At 37.1% G+C, this 25,816-nt stretch overlaps 1 protein-coding gene across 1 annotated transcript in view; it reads left to right on the top strand.

Moving 5' to 3' along the window:
• Positions 1–25,816, top strand: part of Dg (Dystroglycan) — a 388,752-nt gene that overhangs the window by 355,714 nt on the left and 7,222 nt on the right. Inside the window, exons 6-13 of the mRNA XM_053774045.2 lie at positions 1,185–1,454; positions 4,035–4,160; positions 4,467–4,634; positions 6,980–7,146; positions 15,142–15,337; positions 15,564–15,731; positions 17,781–17,934; positions 24,577–24,698. Coding sequence (XP_053630020.1) covers positions 1,185–1,454; positions 4,035–4,160; positions 4,467–4,634; positions 6,980–7,146; positions 15,142–15,337; positions 15,564–15,731; positions 17,781–17,934; positions 24,577–24,698 — 1,371 coding nt within the window. The remainder of the gene's footprint in view (positions 1–1,184; positions 1,455–4,034; positions 4,161–4,466; positions 4,635–6,979; positions 7,147–15,141; positions 15,338–15,563; positions 15,732–17,780; positions 17,935–24,576; positions 24,699–25,816) is intronic.

Raw genomic sequence — 25,816 nt, 5'->3', positions numbered from 1 at the left:
ATGTGTCATGGAAAAAATCCTGAAAGTTTAATTTTATTAAATGCAGTACCAGTATTGACAAATTCAGATGTTAATTTATAATGTTTTTTTCTCACCGGTAAAATTAAATTACATGTGTGACTTAAATCAATATGAGGTTATAATATATTTTGTTCAAATTATTAGTTCATTAAGGATTATGAGGAGAGCTTACCAACCAGTTTTGCTGACATTTTTGTCAGTGTGCCATTAAGTAACCCTCTCTTACAAAATGATACAGGTAATCTGATTAAGGTTTTATATTTTTTCACCATAAGTATACACACAATCCACATAGATCATTTCACAAATGTTAGTACTTCCATTCATGACATTGCTGATACTTTTTCATAGCTGTGGCATGCTAAAGGTTGCCACTATTGCTTGAAAATAATGAATTACACTTCCCCTCCACACACACGTGCACACACTCACATACACGTATCCTCACCTTGCACAGTGGGAGATTACAGTACTACTAATGATAAGAGATTGGCTTCTGTTCACAAACGATGAGTAACTGTAACACAAAGTTAAAAGAAAGGTAGCGGGAATTAACTTTTATCTGGGTACATAACTTCAAAATGTAGTTTTACAAAAGTAACCAAATTAGGAACTAAGTTGTATATCCATGTACTACATCATGGCTTTAAATCCAAATTTAAAATTTCACAGTGTTGCTGTCCTTGTAGTTTCAGTAGTGGTGGAAACCTGCTATAAATCATTAAAATCTTCTGGTAATAATATAAACTAAAAAAAAAACATAGAATAAAAACCCAATAGTCTTTGTTCCATTTAAACCATGGTACTGTATATCAAAGGTATGGTTTAACCCATTTGGTTTAATCAATTGGTTTGAAGTGTCTAACTTTTAGAATTTATTTAAATGGAGCCAAGATGATGTTGCAGTGTTAATGCTATGTCTTTGCATGTAAAATATACAGTAGATGCTATAAAAAAATTAGTAAATAATTCTTTTAAGTATTATTGGTTACATTAACTGAATATTAATTATTTAATTTTCAAGCCATTCTGGCAAGTGAATAAAAGAAATATTTCTTTGAGCAGCTACAGTTCTGAAAAACCCATACAGGCTTTAACACCTTGAATGTCATGTAATTCTTTGAGTAGGGGATTTGAGTTACTGAAGTGGAGTTTGATTTCAGGTGAACCCAACATCACGGAGGGTTAGAAGGGATACAGATTACTCAGGTGATTACAACTATGATGCCTATGATTACAACTACGAATATGAAGAGAAGGATGGAGACGAAGAATTCTTGACATTTGATGATTATGAGCCCGAGACGCGAGTAATTCCTTCGCTGGCCACTCCTGTTTTCCCAGAAGCATCTGCAACATATTACCCAGGGCATGGGGGCTATCCAGATGATTCTTTGCGCTTTTCACCTGTTCCTATCTCAACACCAGTTTATGTAAGTATGAGCAAGTTTAGATTACTCTATCTAAAACAGTTAATTTAAGGCCGAGCAAAATGAATTTGGACATGGTCAGTCTATTGACTGATATTCATACTTGTTCCAACAGATTTCTTTGCTTCCTTGTTATGTAGGTATGTGGTGTGATGCTCTCAAACTCCACTGTGTTTTGATCTAACACACACACATACTTAATGATAACTATTTCTCTGTACATTATTTACACCCAGACTTGAGTCTGCATGTACACAAAATTTACTTTAATCTCTAATTTACTGATCAAAGTATTGTAAAGGGATAATTAGGTTAGATTTGGAAAGGAGCCATGTGTATTGGTGACTCCTTTCCTTGGTTCAAACCAAATTGCCTCCCATTTCCCCAGGTGCTGCATGATCCTCCATAGGTTTTAGAACTTCCCCATAAATGTAATAATAATAAATGGTTGTCACCTGATATTGTATAGTACATGACCAAAAATTGTTATTATTCAAAATTATCTATGAACCTTCATTCTGTAGAGATAGTCTGTACTCACATTGGATTTATGTGGTTTCTGTAGTTCTTGGTGATGTTTTCATAACCTAAATACTGTATCCGACTCTCTGCTTTTACTCCTTTAGACATTATTTTATTTACCATCTTTGATTGGTCACATTTGTCATAGTTTTACCAAAAATTTGCATTATGATTTTCATTTGTCTCCATAATTTTTCATAGTGGTCAGGTAATTGTGGGCAACAATTTTTTTATGCATAAAAGGTATCAAGGATTCATTTGATCTGCTTTTTTTTATATATGTACTTCTACATCATGGCTCATAATTTTTTAATATGGAAAATATCTCGTACACAGATCCCCAACTTACGACTGTCCAGTTTACAGATAGGCCACTCAGGTGGCAATTAAATTTTATGAATGCCATCCCACAGTTGCAAACAAGCATGAAACATAATCATCATGAATTTTATTATATCTTTTTTTATAGGAAAATAGGTTCTATTATTATAAACAACTCATTTGTAAATAAACAGAAGAATGGATGGGATTCAGACAGTGGTTCATGTGGGTAGCAAACTCAGTGCTGTAACTGTTAAACCATGATGATTCTAACTTACCTAGGGTTTACAGACTGTGTGACTTCAAGAGGTATGAGATATGGGGGTGAGGGATGAGACAGTAAGGTCACAGTTGATGTTCACTGATACAACTATGTCACAAAAGCACTGGTTATAAAATCTTCCTGGTTAGAAACCTTGTGGCTGAATGGTTACAGCCGGCTATCTGTATGGACCACGGTTTGAATCCCTCACCATTCCTATCTTTATTTATTGACAGTCATTCATAATGACTTACCACAGATTTAGCTTATTTATAAGTATAAGCATGATAAATGAAGCTGCCATAAATCAGAAACCCCTTGTTTGCCTTCATTGCATAATATCAGTCCTCTAATGGATGACAAGTTAAAGCAACCATATTTATTCCCACAATACATCATAAAACAAATTATCCACTTTTTTTTTTTTTTTTTTTGCTTCTAGTAGTGTTTATATACTTTGTGGCCACTTACCTGCTTGTTGATGCAAGTATCTGAACATCCAATCATGTGACACTTCACTGCCTAAAAGCATGCAGACATGGCCAAGAGGTTTATTTGTTGTTCAGACCAACATCAAAATGTAGAAGAAATGCAATCAAAGTCAGTTTGGCTGTGGAATGATTGTTGGTACCAGACGGGATATTTTGATTATCTCAGAAACTGCTGATCTGGGATTTTCATGCACGACAATCTCTAGAGTTTATAGAGATAGGTGTGAAAAAATGCAGCGAGTAGCAGTTCTGTGGGCAAAAAGACCTTATAAATGAGAGAGGTCAGAGGAGAATGGCCAGACTGGTTCAAGCTGACAGATTACACAGTGGTAAGCAAAAGAGCATCTCAAATGAACTTAGATCAAATCAAATCAAGTTTATTCTCTATAAAGATTACAATGTGGGGTTTACATATTATAAGATATTGTGTGGTTTACGAATTATATAAAACTAATTACAGAGAGGGCCACTATCACATCTCTGAACATACATCATGTCGAACCTTGAAGTGGCGGACTACAGCAGCAGATGATTCCATTGGGTTCTACTACCGTCAGTTAAGAACAGGAAACTGAGACTACAGTGGGCACAAGCTCACTAAAACTGTACAGTTGAAGATTAGAAAAAAGTCGCCTGGTTTGATGGATTACAATTACTGCTGTGCCATGAAGATGGTAGGGTCAGAATTTGGCAAAAACCTTTGATATGTGATGGAACAGGAAATTCATAGCATGAATGCGCATAATGCTGTTATGTCAACATGGACCAGAATCTCTAAGGAATGTTTCTAGCACCTTGTTGAATCCAAGCCACAAAGAATTCAGGCTGTACTGTTGGCAAAGAGAGGGCCCTACTCAGTACTAGAAGAGTGTACCTAATAAAGTGGACAATGAGTGTATATCTCATCAACTCTAGTCATTCCCAGAAATGAAGTAGTCATTTGTAGACTTAAATAATCTTGTAACACATATGGTCTTCACTTTCCAGGTTCCTGTCAAACCAACACGTGTTGTTGAGGCAAGCCCAACAGTAACATACGAGACTGCATATCCAACTGATGCACCATTCATCCCTGAGCTTGAGGGATCTATTGTCTCACAACCATCAACATCGGTAAGGTGTTCACCTTTTAATGAGGTTTCCTTTGGCTCTTTGATTATTTTTTCTTGTCTTTATTACACTTGGACCTGCCTATCATGGGCCCACTGCAGTGCTTCTTTTTCTTATGTTCTTATTGTGTACAATTGAATGAATATTAAGAATTTATTAACAGACATATGCAAGTCTTGGCTCATTGACAGTAGTATTTATAACAAACTGTACTGTACAATAAATAAATATGGAAATTGTGTTGACTTTTGTTAATGAGAAATGTCCTGTATGCTTAATAAAGAAGAGTGCTTGATTCATATATTTTAGGTTGAGTCTACAACACCTCTGACCACCACAGAAACAAAGACAAAGAAGCCTATCTCTCCTACCAGACCAATAGAATCCACAAGCGTCCCAACAGTTGCAGTCACGACAGAAATTGGAGTCAAGAACTTTGCACCACGTGTCAAGAAACGTATACAAAAATTGGCTTGGGTAAGCAGATCATGAATAGTTTTTCATTAGAAATATATTTTTTAACACGGCCATATCCCACTGAGGCAGGGTGACCTAAAAGAAAAAAATGAAAGTTTTTCTTATTAAATTTAGTAATTTATACAGAAAGGGTTACTAGCCCCTTGCTCCCAGCATCTTAGTTGCCTCTTATGACATACATACATGGCTTACGGAGGAAGAATTCTTTTTCACTCCCTTATGGAGACTAAGATTTACTGTAGCCTGCTTTTCTATATTTTTTGCTTCCATGTTTTGTTCGAAAACTATTACTAAGGAAATGGCCTCGTGTAAGATGTCTCAAACATTTAACTTTGTTTAAACTTAGGAATGAATCCTTGAAACATTTACTATGTAGATGAACCCCCAAAATTCTCATTCTTCGTAATCTGCATGATTCATCGATATAGTCAGCCTTTCTTAATGACCTAGATAGGTACCAGACACAAGTTTCAATAATGAATCTCATTTTCCCATATGTACCCATTTTATAACCTGAGGCACAGATCAGGATAATATTTCATATCTAAATACTATTGATATTTTTGGTGGGAAGAAGGTGAGGGGTGGAGGATCTGGAATGAAATTTATATCTATGCACTGTACTTGTGGGAATATGCCATTTTTATCTCTGCCCCATACCCTCCAGCTGCAGGAGGATCTCAGTCAAGAGATGCTATCAAAAAGTCCCCAGACTTAAATTTTCACATGCTTCCTGGGTGAAATACGGTAGTGGCATAAGTCATGCTGCACACTACACTCCTTTGTGAAGTAGTGTGACGAGATTCAGTGCAGTCGGTCATTTGGTTTAGGTTAGATGGGCATTTTTTGTCGTATTGTCAGTATGTTATTGTGATATTTTGTGTAACTGTAATCTTGAAAAGAGAGAACAGTGTGTTTGTGTGTGAAATTCTGTTTTAGGTTTGGTAAAATGGTTAGTTAAACTGTCAAAATAATCTAGCAAGCATTTGACGATGAAATGGTGGGTTAGACAGTGTTTTGAATAGTTATCTCAATTCAAAGCAGGAGGAACATCATTTGAGGATAATGAAAACACTGGTCATCCTGTTTACGAGAAAAGTCATCAGATTATCCAGGACATTGCAAGTGCTGTGAGAATTTTTTATGGGTCATGTCAAAGCATTTTAACATAGGCTGAATGGCTGCGAAATTTGTGCCCCACTTGCTGAGTTAAGACCAGAATGACCATTTTTTGGCCAAAAACAACATTGTAGTTGTCCTCACCCTCCTTGCTCCCCAGATCTAGCCCCCTGTAACTTCTTTCTTTTTCCAAAAATTAAAATGGCACTCAAGGGGTAGTGCTTTAATGTGGAGATTCAAGCAGAATCACAGGCAGTGCTAGATGCCATTAGAAAAAAAGAATTCCAGGAATGGTTTGAGAAGTGGCAGAGGCACTGGGATCAGTGTATAGCCTCCCAAGGAGGATACTTGGAGGAGAGACAACGTAACTAGGGTATTAGGCAAGGAACTTTTTATAGCACCTCGTAAGTAGTGGTCGGAGTCAGGTGATGAGCAGCAAGAGAGTAACAATAGTAGTAAGAGGGATATTAGCGAGATGAGTTGGGTATGACCTGCCATCATGGGCATATAGGCCTGCTGCTGCTGATTTATGTAGAAATTGATATGAAGAATTTGACTAAAAGAAAAATTTAGGTATGGGAATTCCAGTAATATTTTGAACGAAATTCTATAGTTCATTTTCACTGTGTCATTTGCTAAATCAAAAAATGACAGACACCTAGCTAGACAAAGTATGACTGAATTTTATATTATATTCTCATTTTTTATAGATTTAATTCATAATTTTTTGTATATGATCATTTACTAAAAGTGTAGTAAGTTCATATTTTCAGGTAACATTTGTCAAGAATGAAGAATAATAAGAATTAAAGAAAGAAAGATTATTATCTAGGTTTCCATCTCAAGTTATGACATGGATCTTATGGGGAAATTAGGTTCACTTAATGTATTATTTACTAAACAAACCATTCTTCTGGTCTGTCTTGGTTGTTGAGTGTGGGTGGACTGTACAGTTGAATGTACCAGACCTGTATGGGTCATACAGGAGGAGTGTTGCTGTAGACATTGGTTTATGCTTTGGCCTGAATAGATTTTACTTGGTTTGTCATAACTTTTTGACATTTTCAGTTATTCTTGAAGTACTGAACCTGTGAAGGTCATTCAGCACTACACAACAGAGTGAGAAAGATAGTAGGGAAAGACAGATGGAGGTGTTAAGGGAAGGACATCAGTTGGCATTTTCAGGGTTGTAATAAATTTAGTTCTTACATTATATTTTTCCATAGATTGCTGGCCACGTTTATCGCTTGCCAATACCCCGCGATACTTTCGAGGATGTTGAAGATGGTGACACAAGTAACTTAAGACTACTGTTTAAGACATCACAAGGGATAACAGTTGGGCGGAATTCTTGGATTCAGTTTAATCCAGCCAAACAAGAGATCTATGCTTTGTAAGTATTATAATGATAGGTCATGTATTTTTTTGTAGGACAAGCTGAGCACTTGGAGGGATGTATATTCACCATAAGAATAATAATGGAGCTGGTTTAAATCTAAATATATTTTTGGCTAATTACGTAGTTAAAAGGATATAGTTGTGCAAGTGTCTTAATTATCTGAAATACTGATCAACCAAAATTTTATTAACTAAGTTGGTTGAGGGAAATTGAAAGTGTACTGGTACTTTTTTTTTTTTTTTTTTCAACAAGTCGGCTGTCTTCCACCGAGGCAGTGTGACCCAAAAAAGAAAGAAAATCCCCAAAAAGAAAATACTTTCATCATCATTCAACACTTTCACCACACTCACACATTATCACTGTTTTTGCAGAGGTGCTCAGAATACAACAGGTTAGAAGCATACACATATAAAGATACACAACATATCCCTCCAAACTGCCAATATCCCAAACCCCTCCTTTAAAGTGCAGGCATTGTACTTCCCATTTCCAGGACTCAAGTCCGACTATATGAAAATAACCGGTTTCTCTGAATCCCTTCACTAAATATTACCCTGCTCACACTCCAACAGATCGTCAGGTCCCAAGTACCATTCGTCTCCATTCACTCCTATCTAACACACTCACGCACGCTTGCTGGAAGTCCAAGCCCCTTGCCCACAAAACCTCCTTTACCCCGTCTCTCCAACCCTTTCGAGGATGACCCCTACCCCGCCTTCCTTCCCCTATAGATTTATATGCTTTCCATGTCATTCTACTTTGATCCATTCTCTCTAAATGACCAAACCACCTCAACAACCCCTCTTCTGCCCTCTGACTAATACTTTTATTAACTCCACACCTTTTCCTAATTTCCACACTCCGAATTTTCTGCATAATATTTACACCACACATAGCCCTTAAACAGGACATCTCCACTGCCTCCAATCGTCTCCTCGCTGCTGCATTTACCACCCAAGCTTCACACCCATATAAGAGTGTTGGTACTACTATACTTTCATACATTCCCTTCTTTGCCTCCATTGATAACGTTTTTTGACTCCACATATACCTCAACACACCACTCACTTTTTTTCCCTCATCAATTCTATGATTAACCTCATCCTTCATAAATCCATCCGCCGACATGTCAACTCCCAAGTATCTGAAAACATTCACTTCTTCCATACTCCTCCTCCCCAATTTGATATCCAATTTTTCTTTATCTAAATCATTTGACACCCTCATAACCTTACTCTTTTCTACCTTTACACACATTCCCAAACTCATCCACTAACCTTTGCAATTTTTCTTTAGAATCTCCCATAAGCACAGTATCATCAGCAAAAAGTAACTGTGCCAATTCCCATTTTGAATTTGATTCCCCAAAATTTAATCCCACCCCTCTCCCAAACAACCTAGCATTTACTTCCTTTACAACCCCATCTATAAATATATTAAACAACCATGGTGACATTACACATCCCTGTCTAAGACGAACTTTTACCGGGAAGTAGTCTCCCTCTCTTCTACACACCCTAACCTGAGCCTCATTATCCTCATAAAAACTCTTTACAGCATTTAACCCTTTGAGGGTTTTCATCGTACTAGTACGTCTTACGCGTAGGGGTTTTTGACGTACTAGTACTCATAAATTCTAGCGACCTCAAATCTAGTGGGAGAAAGCTGGTAGGCCTTCATATGAAAGAATGGGTCTATGTGGTCAGTGTGCACAGTCTAAAAAAAATCCTGCAGCACACGGTGCATAATGAGAAAAAAAAACTTTTTCCATTTTTTTTAATAAATCAGCGACTTTGCAGTGTATTTTCGTATAGTATTTATTGTTGTATTCTAGTTTTCTTGGTCTCATTTTATAGAATGGAAGACATATTACTGAAATTGAGATGATTTTGACTGGTTTTACAATGAAAGGTGCCTTGAAATTGAGCTCAAAGTAGCAGAAATGTTCGATTTTTACCAAACTTCAAAAGTAAACAAATCGTGCCAAGCGTGCAATACACGTCAACTGGTGAGTCTAATATTCTTTCACAAGTGCACCAATAATATTTATACCATTTTTTACACTAATGCAGTAGTCTGCATAACAGTAAATCTTATATTTTTTGTGAGAATAAAAATTCAAAGTGGAAAGCAAAAGAATATAAGAGGGGCCTTGAGACGTGACTAATGACTAGAGGAAATGTCATTTTAGTGCCAGGAATGTCTTTCTTGTTTATTCTGGACCCTATTCCGAAATTGGCATCTTTTGAAATTTGTGTGAAATTGGCAAAATTGCTAAATTCTGACCACTGTACTGGATAGCTGAATTTATAAATGGGTGGTTTCTTGCACCCATTTGATAGAAAAAATGGAGTTCTAGCGAAATATTCATGTTTTTTGTCGACTAGTACAGTGAAATTGGCCGAAAATGGGGCTCAAAGTGGGCAAAATCGCCGATGCGTAAACATCGCCGAGACCGCTAACTTTGTGAGAGCATAATTCCGTAAGTTTTCTATCAAATTTCAAACTTTTGGTGTCGTTATGATCGGGAAAAGATTCTCTATCTTTTCATAAGAGAAAATAATTTTTTTTTTTTTTAAATTTGGCCGACCCTGAGAACGAGTTTCGGAGAGGGCCTGTCGACCCTCAAAGGGTTAATAACTTACCACCTATTCCATATACTTGCAACATCTGCCACATTGCTCCTCTATCCACTCTATCATATGCCTTTTCTAAATCCATAAATGCAATAAAAACTTCCCTACCTTTATCTAAATACTGTTCACATATATGCTTCAATGTAAACACTTGATCTACACATCCCCTACCCACTCTGAAACCTCCTTGCTCATCCGCAATCCTACATTCTGTCTTACCTCTAATTCTTTCAATTATAACCCTACCGTACACTTTTCCTGGTATACTCAGTAAACTTATTCCTCTATAATTTTTACAGTCTTTTGTCCCCTTTCCCTTTATATAAAGGGACTATACATGCTCTCTGCCAATCCCTAGGTACCTTCCCTTCTTTCATACATTTATTAAACAAAAGTACCAACCACTCCAACACTATATCCCCCCCTGCTTTTAACATTTCTGTCATGATCCCATCAGTTCCAGCTGCTTTACCCCCTTTCATTTTACGTAATGCCTCACGTACCTCCTCCACACTTACATTCTGCTCTTCTTCACTCCTAAAAGATGGTATACCTCCCTGACCAGTGCATGAAATTACTGCCTCTGTTTCTTCCTTAACATTTAAAAGTTCCTCAAAATATTCTCGCCATCTACCTAATACCTCCATCTCCCCATCTACTAACTCCCCTACTCTGTTTTTAACTGACAAATCTATACTTTCCCTAGGCTTTCTTAACTTGTTTAACTCACTCCAAAATTTTTTCTTATTTTCATTAAAATTTCTTGACAGTGCCTCTCCCACTCTATCATCTGCTCTCCTTTTGCACTCTCTCACCACTCTCTTTACCTTTATTTTACTCTCCATATACTCTGCTCTTCTTATAACACTTCTGCTTTGTAAAAACCTCTCATAAGCTACCTTTTTCTCTTTTATCACACCCTTTACTTCATCATTCCACCAATCACTCCTCTTTCCTCCTGCCCCCACCCTCCTATAACCACAAACTTCTGCCCCACATTCTAATACTGCATTTTTAAAACTATTCCAACCCTCTTCAACCCCCCCACTAATCATCTTTGCACTAGCCCACCTTTCTGCCAATAGTCGCTTATATCTCACCCGAACTTCCTCCTCCCTTAGTTTATACACTTTCACCTCCCTCTTACTTGTTGTTGCCACCTTCCTCTTTTCCCATCTACCTCTTACTCTAACTGTAGCTACAACTAAATAATGATCCGATATATCAGTTGCCCCTCTATAAACATGTACATCCTGGAGCCTACCCATCAACCTTTTATCCACCAATACATAATCTAATAAACTACTTTCATTACCTGCTACATCATACCTTGTATATTTATTTATCCTCTTTTTCATAAAATATGTATTACTTATTACGAAATCTCTTTCTACACATAGCTCAATTAAAGGCTCCCCATTTACATTTACCCCTGGCACCCCAAATTTACCTACTACTCCCTCCATAACATTTTTACCCACTTTAGCATTGAAATCCCCAACCACCATTACTCTCACACTTGATTCAAAACTCCCCATGCATTCACTCAACATTTCCCAAAATTCTCTCTCCTCTACACTTCTCTCTTCTCCAGGTGCATACACACTTATTATAACTGGTACTTAACAGTTAATAAGTGGCTATTCACCCCACATTGTTTCTTGTTTATCTTTATTTTTATCTGCAAGTCAAGAGGTACCAGGATAATACTGAAGTTTGCCCATAATGAGGATTATTGGATAGATCAGTCTCTGCTCCTGGTGTGGTCTGGTGCAGTTTTGACCCAGATGTGTGTAGGAGAGACTTGTAGTCATTGCTTAATGTGGTCAGGGTCATTTAACATTGATATTATTTTCTTCCTTTTAGAAGAGTTATTTCACTTTAATAAATTAGGACATCTTTCTAGAGCTTCTGCTTTGATTTTACTACCTTGTGAGCACTACATATAATTGTTATTATTATTATTGTTATTGTTAAAATGTGTTAGTGCTGAATCCATAAGGATCATATTTTTCTGGGAGTAGGGACTGGGAGGCAGTTAGGTTTGATTCAAGGAAAGATAAGATAGGCTGAGTTCTTTAGATCAAGACTCCCTCATAGGCATCAGTGCACTTCCCTTGAGGGGATATTATACAAAAGCATTTTGGTTAATGGATTATCATTCATCAGCCAAGCTATTGGCTATTAACCCCTTTATTGTCATAACCTTCAAAATTAAAATATTGCTCAGTGTCCATATTAAAAAAAAAAAAAATCTTCTGAAATGATAATGTTTTTCTGAAGGTAATGACACCAAAATTATGAAATTTGAGGGAAAACTTAGTTACACAGGTGCAAAGTTAGCAGTCTATTTGTCCTCTTTGAGTCCAATTTTAATCCAATTCTGTTACTCGATTCAATCATATTTTCAGCTATTTTGCTAGCAAGCTTTCCATTCTGCCTAGAAGTCGGTAATTTGGCCAATTTTACACCAAAACACTGTAGCCATTCCAGGCAAGCAATAAAACTATATTTCCTCTGTTTGCTAGTCACATTCCCAGGCCTCTCCTATATTATGTTTGCCTTCTATTTTGAATTCATTACAGAATAGAAGATTTACCCTTCTTTCCACAAACCGGCCGTATCCCACTGAGGCAGGGTGGCTCAAAAAGAAAAACGAAAGTTTCTCTTTTTAACTTTAGTAATATATACAGGAGAATGGGTTACTAGCTCCTTGCTCCCAGCATTTTAGTCGTCTCTTACGACATGCATGGCTTATGGAGGAAGAATTTTGTTCCACTTCCCCATGGAGAAAGATTTACCCTATTTTATCAGTAATAAAATGTAACCATGAATGATTGTTCATGGTTTACAGCATCCAAATAATTGAATCAGATCTAGTAAAAACCCATGAAACTGATCAGGGGGTGTAAGGTGGGGACCTTTACCTGTCCTTGGGAAAAATAAATTATTTCCACTAATTTGAGCCAACCTTCAAGGTACTATTCTGGTCCTGAAACCAACTACAATCATCTCTGTTTCAGTAGTATGTCTTCCATTCCATCAATTGATACCAAGAAACAGCCAATTAAGCCATATAAACCATATTAGAAAGTAGCTCAAAATCACTATTATAAATGAAACACAGGGTCAGTGTTTTGCTTTTCCCATCTCGGCTTATCTGAAAGAGCTGAGCTCATGATGTATAACTGCACAAGGGACCTTGGCCATGGATGTATACATAGGCGTTGTACGTCCTCGCTACTTTACATGATGACTCGTGAATCATGTTTTTAAATTAAAGATTCTGTTTGTTTTCAAAACACACACACACACACACGCACGCATGCATACACATGCGAAGATTTATCTTATTTCTGTGATAATAAATTTTTTGTTTTTAACACGTAGACCATTTCCCACCGAGGCAGGGTGACCCAAAAAGAAAGAAAGAAAACTTCATCATCATTCATCACTTTCACCATCACTTATACATAATCACTCTCTTTGCAGAGGCACTCAGATACAACTGTTTAGACATCCCTCCAAACTGCCAATATCCTAAACCCCTCCTTTAAAGGGCAGGCATTGTACTTCCCATTTCCAGGACTCCACACTATGAATTCTCTGCATAATATTTACACCACACATTACCCTTAGACACGACATCTCCACTGCCTCCAACCACCCCATGCTTCACACCCATATAAGAGTGTTGGTACCACAATACTCTCATACATTCCCTTCTTTGTCTCCATAGATCATGTTCTTTGTCTCCACAGATACCTCAATGCACCACTCACCTTTTTTCCTTCATCAGTTCTGTGGTTTACCTCATCCTTCAACCCATCTGCTGACAAGTCAACTCCCAATAATTGAAGAAGTCATAGTAGAAACCCATAAAACAGACCAGGGAAAGGAGTCCTGCCCTTCCTCAGAAAAATGATTAAAAATCAAATATTTCCACCACTTTGATTCTTATTTCAAGCTACTTTTGACCTAAATTTGACCAAAATCATCTTACTAATATGTTTTCTAATCTATGAATTGATACCAAGACACAGCCAGTAAAACTTTGAAAACAACCCTAGAAAATGCCTCCAATGTCTATTTTAAACCAAACATGAGGTCAGAGGTTTGCTTTTCCTATCATGCACTGTGTGGTGCAGGATTTTTTCAATACTGTTCATAGACCTATTTTCTCATGTCTAGACTAAAATTTACCAATCACAGTCTACTTGACCAACACTAGTGTCAGTAATGTAGATTTATGAGGGAGACAGTGAAAGAGTTAAGGGCTAGTATGTAATACAGCCTCTCCTCACTTAACGATGGAGTTCCATTCCTAAGACCACGTCAGTAAATGAATTTGTCGCTAAGTGAGGAGCATACTATAATGGTAGTGGGTTTGTGTCACCCATCTTTGATATTGTTTTAATATCACCTTTGCACCATTTATAACATGTCTGGTATATTTTTCAATGTTTATACAGTTGTGTACTGTATATTGTAATAATTAGAATAGAGGAAGTCAGCTCTAATATACATTATTTAGGTATGCATACTGGTCAGAGAGCCTGTCGTAAGTCCGAGTCTTTGGTAAACGAGTACAGTGGTACCCCGAGTTTTGTACAGCTCCCAGCACGAACGATTATTTAAGTGTATCATTATAAGTGTATTTTTGGGGTTCTGAAACAGACTAATCTCATTTACATTATTCCTTATGGGAACAAATTCATTCTGTAACGGCACTCCAACAGCCTTCTGGAATGAATTATGGCCGAAACTCAGGGTACCACTGTATGTCACTAAGTGAGGAGAGGCTGTATATGGATACAGTATACCTCTGAACATCAGTTAGGCTCTAAGGTTATCAGTGATTATACTTTCTAGTAAGGGTTTTCTTGTAGCTCTGTTTTGAGAACATCTTCAGTATTTTTCATATATGTCCATGCTTTAGCTAGGTGGTGTTGAAGCCTCAATGGTATATTGGTATGAACACTTGGTTAATCTCCTCGGTATTTCATTTTAACAATCTGTACTGCTAGAATAGGTTCATAGTTTTTCAATTATCCTAAATATAAAGGCAGTTTAATTTTTATGGAGTAAGGATGAAAAAGTTCTACAGAACTTTCCTTAATAATAAAGGTAGAATTGCTGACAGTATGTTAGGTAAAAGGACAAAGCTCCTGGAGAGCGAAATGTTGCCACAATAAAATATACTAGTAGCACATAAATTTTTTATTATACTATATTAAATCTACAATTTTGTTTAGAGTTTAATATATTTCTTTTAAAAGTTTGTTTTAGTTCCTCTTTTATATTATTCATATCACAAAAATGTGAACATGACAAAATTTGATTTGGTTTTCAGACCCCTTGAAAAAAATATTGGTCGTTATACGTACCTCTTGGAGGCTCTAGACTCTGAGGGTAAAACTACCACTGATTCAGTTATGATCCACGTGCAGCAAGCTCGAGAAGCTCGCAACTACAATCACAGATTCACTGCTACTTTCAAGCTCGAAAAGAAATACGAGTTTGAATTTGTGTACTCTCTTGACTGGCAGGTAAAGCATTTTACTTAGACATATTTTGTATTTACAGTACTGTACCTGAATTTCTTCTACAGAGAATCTTTTGTCTGTTTTGCTCTTGCTACTTCTTTTGAGCTATATTTTTTCCGTCATAAATCTCATTCAGCAGAATTGGTATCATTGTTAAATGATGTAAAATTATTTTAAAAATTTATGATTTTTTTTTTTATTTATTAATAACATGCATTTCCCTTAAAAGGTGAAGGCTGTAGAGAAGATTGCACAAACCTACAATGACCCAACAACAGACAACATCAATATCCGTTCCATTTCCCTAAATCCCATCAGGCTTACTTGGACCAATACATCATTAGCTGATCCACGCTCTACTGTTTGCCCATCTGATGAGCTTGAGGCTTTAGCTGAGGTTAGTTTTTTCAATAATGTATTTTCATATTTTTTTTTTTCAACAAACCGGCCGTATCCCACCAAGGCAGGGTGGCCCAAAAAGAAAAACGAACGTTTCTCTTTTTAAATTAAGTAGTTTATACAAGAGAAGGGGTTACTAGCCCCTTGCTCCCAGCATTTTAGTCTCCTCTTACAACACGCATGGCTTACGGAAGAAGAATTCTGTTCCACTTCCTCATGGAGATAAGAGGAAATAAACAAGAACTAGAAAGAAAAAAGAAGAAAACCCAGAGAGGTGTGTATATATATATGTTTGTACATGTATGTGTAGTGTGACCTAAGTGTTAGTAGAAGTAGCAAGACGTACCTGAAATCTTGCATGTGTATTTTCATATATCTATAGGAAATAAGGGCCCACAAAGTCCTCTCATATTTCAGCTTCTTTTATAAGAAAATGGTTATAGGCATGAAAATGCATATATTTTTTTTTTTGCATGTGACAGCTGAACTAAGTTTTCATACAACTTCATGGTCAGTTATTCTTTATTTGTAAAAAGGAAATGGTTATAACTATGACCATAATTTTTAAAGGGATGGACCAGGAAGCCAGCATAAGGCCTCAGTCAAATGACCATAAGCTCCAACAGCGAGTCATCGTCTGACTAACACCCACATCAACATGCGCATCCCTAGTGGCCCATAATTAATACTCCAGTTCATTCTAAGTATGGGCCACCATATCTAGTGTGACTTTTCCAATGCTATCACTTATTCTAGCACACATATTTTAATATCAGCTCCTGGTATCTGCAAAACAATCTATTACAGATCTCTACAAGTAGTCTAAAATAATAATATCAGGGAAATGTGTCGGCTATGTGCTGGAGCCCTTGTGCCAGAGAACTTAGTGTCATGATAATTATGCTATTATACACAGGGAATTGCACTTTTATATCTTTTACCCTATACCTATAGTTGTAATAAATGTTTTAAATCATTTTAAGGACTTTGTGGACACTGTGTTTGCACACAATTATTAGTTTTAAGTTTTATTATACAGTGCTTTTTCCTGGAAAAATGAACAAAAGGTTTACCTAATTGTTATCTCTCACTTTTATGTGATACTGTAAGGAAAAAAAGTTTGAAAAGTGAGTTAAAAAGGGTTGTCATATAGGAACATACTGTATATTGAAATTTAAAAATGTGCCTATAGCCCTATTTTGCAAGATTAAGGTAGTAAACGTAGTAAGTTATCATTTCAAAATTAGCACGGCTTTCCATGAATGTAAGCCACACACAATATGAAAGTGTATATTAAATGAGACAAGAGTGTTTTAAGCATTGATTGTAGTTATTACTTTAATGGGGGTGGAGTACTAAACAGATTTGATTCAAGGAAAGGGAGAATACCGAGTAAATCCAAGTCCTTGCATCAATCACACTAAGGAATAAGTCATGTGAAATATAGAGAATAAAATAGCATACCTAGAGTGTACCTGGAGGGTGTTTTGAGGCTCAACACCCATGTGGCCCAGTCCTTCACCAGACCTTGTGGTGGATCAGGGCCTGATCACCTAGGCTATTACTACTGGCTGCATGTAATCCAGTGTATGAGCCACAGCCCAGTTGGTCAGGTACTGACTTTAGGTGTCCGTCCAGCTTCCTCTTGAAGATAGCTAGGGGTCTATTGGTAATTCCCCTTATGTATGAGAATTGCTTCATGCCCTTTTGTTCATCACTTGTTATAGGGTTGTGAAATATTAAAATGCAAAAGGAATAAAATTTCCATGTTGGCATCATTGGTAATTTTTAAATTTCCCTTTATTCATTGAAAGTGCTGGAAAATGAAAGTTTTGAATATATATAGTACCAGATTATCACATGCATGTTACTGATATTTTTACGAGTTCACTGATAAGCAGACATGATATTTATTTAATTTTTTGTTTTGCATGTCAATATTTGTCACATGCTCATGTTAATGGGAATAGTCAGTGACATTGGATAGAAAAAATATTTTTTTAAATATAAGTTAACTCACTAGGTAAATGCTGCATGTTTCTTTTAGGTTGTGATAAGCGGAGATGACCATGAAATGACACGTGAGATTAAGGAAGCCTTCCAACCCGAATTTCACCTCAAGCGTGTCCACCTTCACTACCTTGGACCTTGTGAACGGCATGGATTATCCAAGCCAGGGCCTCCTAGGCCTCCTCAGCCAGGTCAGTCATTATTATATTACCCTATGAAATTATTTTTTTCCTGAAAGGTAAGGACATATACTTGTACATTTTTCTTGGTTATTAGATAGGCTGACCCCAAAAAAGGAAACACATTCACTATCATTTATTCAATAGCTGAATGCACTGTACTTCTCATCTCCAGGACAAGTCTGGCTAATTGGTGTCCCTAAATCCCTTCATAAATATTACCTTGCTCACACTCCAACAGCATGTCAAGCCATAAAAACCACTCATCTTCACTCTTTTTGATCTAACTCCCACAAGCCTGCTGGATGTTCAAGCCCCTAGCACTCAAATCCTAAGCGATTACAGTTGTAACATCCAAACTACAGGTAACCCTCCCAACCATACATAGGACAGTCCCTACCCCTTCTTTTCACCCCTGATTTATAAACCCTTTTGATCACCCTATTCTCCTCCATCCTCTAAATTTTCAAAACTCCTCCTCAGCCCTATGAATTATATCGTTCATAACCCTGCACTGTCTTTTAATTTCTGTTCTCTGAATTATCTGCACATTGTCCTTAAACATAACATCTTGAGTGCCATTGGCCACCTCACTGCAGCATTTAAACCAATGCTTCCCACCCACATTCTCTCTTTTGCCTCCATGGATAAAGTTAATACCTCCTATTCTTCCTCTTGTCTGTCGTATGGTTTCCTCATCTTTTATAGACCCCTCTTTCCATTCTGATATCCCATCTTTCATTGCTTAAATTTTTGTTTACTCTCATAATGTTGATCTTTCCTATATTTGTTTTTAATTTCCTTTCACGTGATCTCCCAAATTCATCCACCAACCTTTGCAACTTTTCTTTATAATTTCTTAAAAGAAGAGTCATCAGCAAAGATCTAGTGTGACAACTCCCACACTGTATGAAATTTGTTATCTTTTATTCCCACACTCTTCCCAGCACCTTAATATTCGCCTCATACAACCCTATCAATAACTGCATTAAATAACCATGATGAATAACATCACGCATCCTTGTTTAACCCTTTGGGAGTCGACAGGTCCTCTCAGAGACTTGTTCTCAGGGTCGGCCAAATTTAAAAAAAAAATTTGTTTTCTTATGAAAAAATAGTTTTTTTTTTTCTAAACATTATAGGATAAACAAAACTTTGTTACCATCAATACTTACCGAGATATGGAGGCGTGAAGTTGACGAAAAAGGGGCACAGTGTGGCAATATCGCCAACTGCCGTCACCCGGTATTCTTTTATTTAATGTTTTATGTACTATTTTCTATTATTTTTTAATTTTTCTTTTTCCAAGTAACTTTTATAGCCTGTGAGACCAATATGATCAGTATTTTGTAAGTTATTTCTTTTTCAATACTACACAATAAGGGCATAAACACTGTTGTCATTGTTTTGTTTACAGTAAATATTTACACAAATGATATGAAATGTTGTTTATTACTATTTTTCTATATTCACATATACAGTCACAGGGAATGTTTCTAGAAGTTCTGCAGCCTGTGGAAGTCTTTGAAACATGGTGTCATGCACAGTGGTGTTTTACATTAGTCACACATAAAATGAGTGTCTCTGCGTTGTTGTGGGCGTTTCCTTGTATGTGCACAGACATAACACCTCTTCTGAGCCTTTTTCTTGAAAGCAGTAGCAGGCAATGATCACCATGCTTCAAACGAGAAGGAAGTTGTTGAAAATTCGGTGGGCGGTCTATTGCAGGTGTTCTTCCTTGGTACTTGAATACTATTTGTCTGATGACAGACAAACAGAATTTGCCGTGTTGTGGTTTGTTTCTGGTCCTCATCTTATACATATTATAAGCATTGAGCATGGAAATGTCCAGAAGATGGAAAAAGAGTTTTATGTACCACTTATAACTCTTGCGAACACAATCAGCAAACCCAATCTGCATGTCACATTTGTCCACTGAATGCATATTGAAGGTGTAATCAATCACAGCTGCAGGTTTTAGAATGGGTTCATTGCTCTCTCTATGCTGCCTGCCAGTGTCTGCCATTTCATTAGGGTGAACTGATGGCAACAGTGTGACATCTCGTTTGTCATGCCACCGAAATGCCATGATGTCATTGGCAGCAAACACCTGCACCTCACCTCTACGAGTGCCAGCGTCAAACCTGGGCATATGTTTCTGATTTGCACGCACTGTGCCACACACATCTGTCATGTTCACTCACAAAAAATCACTGAGTGAGGGGCTTGTGTACCAGTTATCAGTATATAATATATGCCCCTTACCAAGGTATGGTTCTATCATTGTTCTAACCATATCACCAGAGATGCCCAATAACTTCCTGGTATTTTGCAATGTATAACTTCCAGTGTACACAATAATATCCAATACCAGACCACTGTAACAATCACAAAGCACAGACAACTTTATACCAAAGCATTTCCTCTTGCTTGGTATGTACTGCTTGAAAGAGAGTCTTCCTTTGAACAGAATCAAAGACTCGTCAATTACAAGCTTCCCGAAGGGATAAAAATACACATTGAATTTCTCTTTCAGATACACAAACACATGCCTAATCTTATATAACCTGTCGTTTCTGTCAGGCCTGGTTTTGTCTGAGAAGTGAAGCATATGTAACAGTAGCACAAATCGATTCACTGGCATTATATCACTGAAAGCTGGGGTTGTAATCAGGCAGTCTGTTGACCAGTATGATTTCACTCTGTGCTTATACACATGTGGCATAAGCATTATTGTGGCAAAGAAAAGATACATCTCAGCCACAGTTGTCTCCTTCCACTGGTGTAGACGTGATTTTGGTGAAAGTATTGTGTTTGCCATGGTGTACTCGTAGTATGTGTTGCTTTCCTTGACAATACTTTCCATCAGGGGTTCGTCAAAGAATAACTCGAAACATTCCAGTTCAGTGGCATTGTTCCCAAGTGTACAAGATGGCCATATTCCACTTTGGCTGTCATCAAACTGGTGGGGATTTGGAACAAAATTGACAGCTTCCTGCCAGTCTCAGGTGTGGTCTGCTGGTGGGTACTGGACAATGACAGGTGGTTGTGGAGGCTGGTGTGGTGGGTGGGTGGAGGATGGTGACTTTTGTTGTAGATCAGCTGAGGCAGCAGCATGGGTGGCAGCATGGCCCACTGCTGGCACCACCACCATGCACATTTTCCATCCCAATTGCAACACTATCATCATCATTTTCACTCTCTGTTCCTGTTGTGCAGCCACGAGATGTACTCTTTTCCCTTGGAATAGCATATGGCACACTACCAGAGCGCATATATCGTCGTATATATACTGACACTTCACTGGGGAATATTGCACTTCACTATCACTACTGGAACTAGTTTGAAGAGCTTGTAGTTCATAATCACTATCACTATCATCACAAATGCTCACATCTGAGTCTGGGATTTGTGAAAATAGGAGTTTCCTCTTTGATTCTGGTACAACTGAATGTGAACAAGACGGCCCAGCCCCAGAGGTGGATGGCTGAGGGTCGTCTGGGTTTTCCTCACTATTACCGATATTATGGTCATTAGTTTCAGTCAAAACCTTGAAACTCATCTTCACTATCACTTCCATCTGTATTAGAACTGTCACTGGGGAACAAAAGTGTCTCAATTCGCTGAGGAGTGAGGAACTTCTTACCGCGAGGCATGGTGGACATTGTTTACTAAGATGGCATTCCCACAATGCATCACTGGATCCCAGATTTTTTTTCTACCGTGCACACCCACCACACAGATCCATTCTCTCACATCTAGGCCTACCAGCCTTTTCCCGCGAGATTTGACGGCACTAGAATTTATGCGTACTAGTACGTAAAAAAAAACCCGCACGTAAGCCATACTAGTACGTCCGAAACCCCCAAAGGGGTAAAGCCTAATTTTACTGGAAAATAATTCACCCTCTTTCCTTCATAGTCTAACTTGAACCTTACTATCTGCATAAACTGCTGTATCTAAATCCATATATGTAACAGCAAATTCACTTAAATGCACCATTGTAAATACTTGGTCTAAACTTCCCCTCGCCTTTCTAAATCCTTCTAATTCCTCTTCAATCCTACTTTGTCTTACCCTTAATTCAACAGGTTTATTATTCCCTATAATTCTTACACTCTTTCTTGTTCCCTTTACCCTTAAAGAAAGGCACTATGCATGCTCTCTACCAATCCTCCCCTTCTTTCATGCTCAATTCCCCAGGGCATTGTGTCGTTTCTCATCCTCATAGCAGACATAGATACAAACACCCATCACAGTTTTGTATCATCATTTTCAGATGACACTAAAATAAGCACGAGTCACTTTGGTAGAAGACACTGCAAAATTACAGGAAGATATAAGCAGTGTTTTCCAGTGGGCAGTGAAGAACATAATGTTCAGTGGTGATAAGTTCCAGCTGCTTAAATATGGAAAGAATGATGAACTCAAAAGGAACACTTTATACAAAACTCAAGAGTATTGTCAAATAGAACAAAAGGAACATGTGAAAGACATGGGAATAATTGTCAGCTGACCTTTCTTTCAAAGAACACAATAAGACAAAGGTCACGACAGCCAGGAGGATAGTGGGGTGGGTATAATAAGAACTTTCAAAACGGGAAATAATGCCAGTGGTGACACTTTTCAAATCACTAGTACTCCCTCATTTGGAATATTGTTCAGTGTTGACAACCCCATTCAGGGCTGGAGCAAATACAGATTGTTTACAGCCTGCATAGAGCCGCCAGTAAAGCACTTAAATTACTGGGAACACCTTTGTCTTAAATATGTACTCACTGGAGCAGAGGGAAGAGAGATACACGATAATATATACCTGGAAGGTACTCAAGGGCCTGGTCCCAAATCTGCATATTGCCATAACATACTGGAGCAAGAGATATAGGAGGAAGTGCAAAATAAACCTAGTGAAGAGCAGTGGGCACAATGAGGAAACACTGGATCAACATTCTTGTAGAAGTCTTCAAGAGGAAACTGGACAAGTATCTTCACCAGATCAACCAGGCTGTGATGGATATGTGGGACAGCAGGCCTCCAGCAGCAACAGTCCAGTTGACCAGGCTACCCTGGCCCATGGCCAGGCTCCGGGAGCAGTAAGACTCGTATCTCATTCAAGGTATAGAGGTATATATTGAACAAATACATATACCATTTCAAAATTATATCACCATTTTCTTTTAATATCTCTGCCTTAATTCCATTTGTCCCAGCTGCTTTACCCCACTGTTATTTTACCTACTGTCTCAGGCACTTCCCACATCCACCTCTGGTTCTTCCTTATTCCTATAAGATGTCATACCTCCTTGCCCAGTGCATGAAATCATTGCCTCCCTTTCTTTATCAACCTATAACAGTTTGCTTTCCCATCTAATATAACTTGTTTTTAATGGTCAAGTCTACATGTTCTTTATGGTGAATATTGGCTTAAAAAAAAAAAAAAAAGAGGAGGACTGGACTCCACGAGTTGTTAATTTCATACCAAAGTGTATATTGGTATGATGATTATTCTTATATTCACAAGAAAACCAACCATAGGTTATAAAGACATACTAATGTGTTTTGAAAAATAGTACAAGCATGACTCCTTGAAGTAGCAAGTACAGTGCCTGCATGACTGTACTGCACTGATAAGGATGGGTGGGGATGTTGCCATTTGGAGGATCATTTGAATTATGTTTGTGCACTTCTGCCAAGGCAACTATTGAATGAATCTGCCAAGGCAACTATTGAATGAATATGTTTACTTCCTTTAGTCACCCTACCTTGGGGAAAACAGTTAAAGAACTTTTCAGAATTGACTAGTATTTTTTGCACTTTTATAAAATATTATACTCTTATAATTGCAGTTATGTGTATTGTTCCAGCCATGGTTGTGTAATTTTATTCTTTATATAATACTACTTGACATTAGTCAGGTGAGGATGTTTACTAGTGGAGCTTTGCTGTGCTGTTGTAAGGATAATGACTATTTCAAATTAATGTACAAACATACACAATAATGTAATGGCCCATAATATGCACGGCATTTCAGGCAAACCTAGACTATAAAAAAATTATGTAATTTTAGTTCATGAGGTTTAAAACAAAGTATTCGCTGGAGTTTAAAATAGTAAAGATACATTTTATAAAATTATTCCTTCAGGAGTAAATAATAGTAATTGACATTATGTAAATAGTAGTAATTGACATTATGTAAATAGTTCTTTTTCTTCTTTCAACAAACTAGCCGTATCCCACTGAAGCAGGGTGGCCGAAAAAGAAAAACAAAAATTTTTCTTTTCAACTTTAGTAATGTATACAGGATAAGGGGTTACTAGCCCCTTGCTCACCTCTTACAACATGCATGGCTCACAGAGGAAGAATTCTGTTCCACTTCCCCGTGGAGAATGTAAATAGTTGCCTGGCAATAATTTATGAAATTATAGTAATATAATGCAATATAAGTTATGCAAATATTATCACTGACATTGATAATTCTAGGCAAAAATATACTTATTCAAAACAGCATTGTTAAAATGAATGCCTAGGAATACAGTGTTTGACATAATACAGCATATTGAATACACTGTCTCTTCTTATGAATTACTATTATAAATTCTTAGTATTATATTGAATATGAAACTGTCAAAAAAGTTATCAGGAACTTTGTTACAGATGAGCCTGATGTGTCTGGAGGGGGAAGTGAGGTGTATGTCAATGAACCACCAATCATACGCAACCAGATTGACTTCCTTAATGCCACCCAGGGATCCTTGTTCCGCTTTCAGGTTCCAATTGTGAGTTAATCATCCCTTTCTTTTAGTGTGTGTTTGTTTTTGTTTTGTCTGGTATATCATGTGTAACAAGTAAAATTAAAATGTATTTGCTTAGAAGTTGTGATATCTTATTTGAAATAATAACAGCCCTTGTATTGCAAAAAAGTCACTTTCCTTTTGTTTTTTAAACTTAATTATGCAAAGGACGATAAACTGAGGGTGTCGCTCTCATGCACTGGTGCAGTTCATGTCAACTCTCTCATTTGCATATAAACATTGTCTCCAGCATCCTGACATTTTAATACAGATGATGCAAAGGATGTGAAAACACTGTAGGCAGGAATCAACTAATTTAATAACATTTGTTGGCTTTCCTGAGACTCCCATGAAATTAATAATTTATAAATAAGCAGTGTATACTGTGGTGGCCCTCAGAACATCAAACCTAAACATTTATCATGGCAGGACAAGATTATCCCTTCTCTTTTTGTTTACTTAATATACTTTCCACACTTTAATATCAGTCACTAACACATTCAACATTTGTGTAAATACAGCTAGGGTGAGTGAATGACTGTTAATGGTATAGCAGTGTGTAAAGTGAAATTAGCAGTTACTAGCCTTCTTGTACAGGTTTTTGGTTATTTTTTTACCTCAAGCTGCACAATCTTAGATGAATTTCATGGAGTGATTGAAAATATGCTACAATTTTTCAATAGTTGTATATCTATAATGTTAGAGGAAATCACATGCTAATCAACAGTCTGTTGTATATCAAAAAAAGCATGTTTAAAAATCAGAAAAATACACTTTAAAACTATCAAAATATATGAAGAGAAATGTATGTACCAAGGTATTTCTCAGTCATGCACCATTTGGCAAAGATAATGTAAGAGACAGGTGAGTTCCAGGACAAAACCACCAATATTTTTGGGATTTATCACCTTACCCTCTGTAAATCTCCTCATATTTGATATTCTGATCTTGCATATGTAAATCTTAGTTAAGTTGGAGGTCACAGGATAATAAGCATTTCTTTAATATATGAATATTGTCATTACTGGCTACCTGCTCCCCCTTTCTCAAACCACAGAACTACTAAACACCTCAAATTATGTAGTTGACGTTAAAGATTGAAA

This window comes from Cherax quadricarinatus, chromosome 7 (genome assembly GCF_038502225.1).
Source record: "Cherax quadricarinatus isolate ZL_2023a chromosome 7, ASM3850222v1, whole genome shotgun sequence".
Lineage (NCBI taxonomy): Eukaryota > Metazoa > Arthropoda > Malacostraca > Decapoda > Parastacidae > Cherax > Cherax quadricarinatus.
Note: the sequence above shows the minus strand (reverse complement) of the source record. Positions and strands in the feature narration are given on the sequence as shown.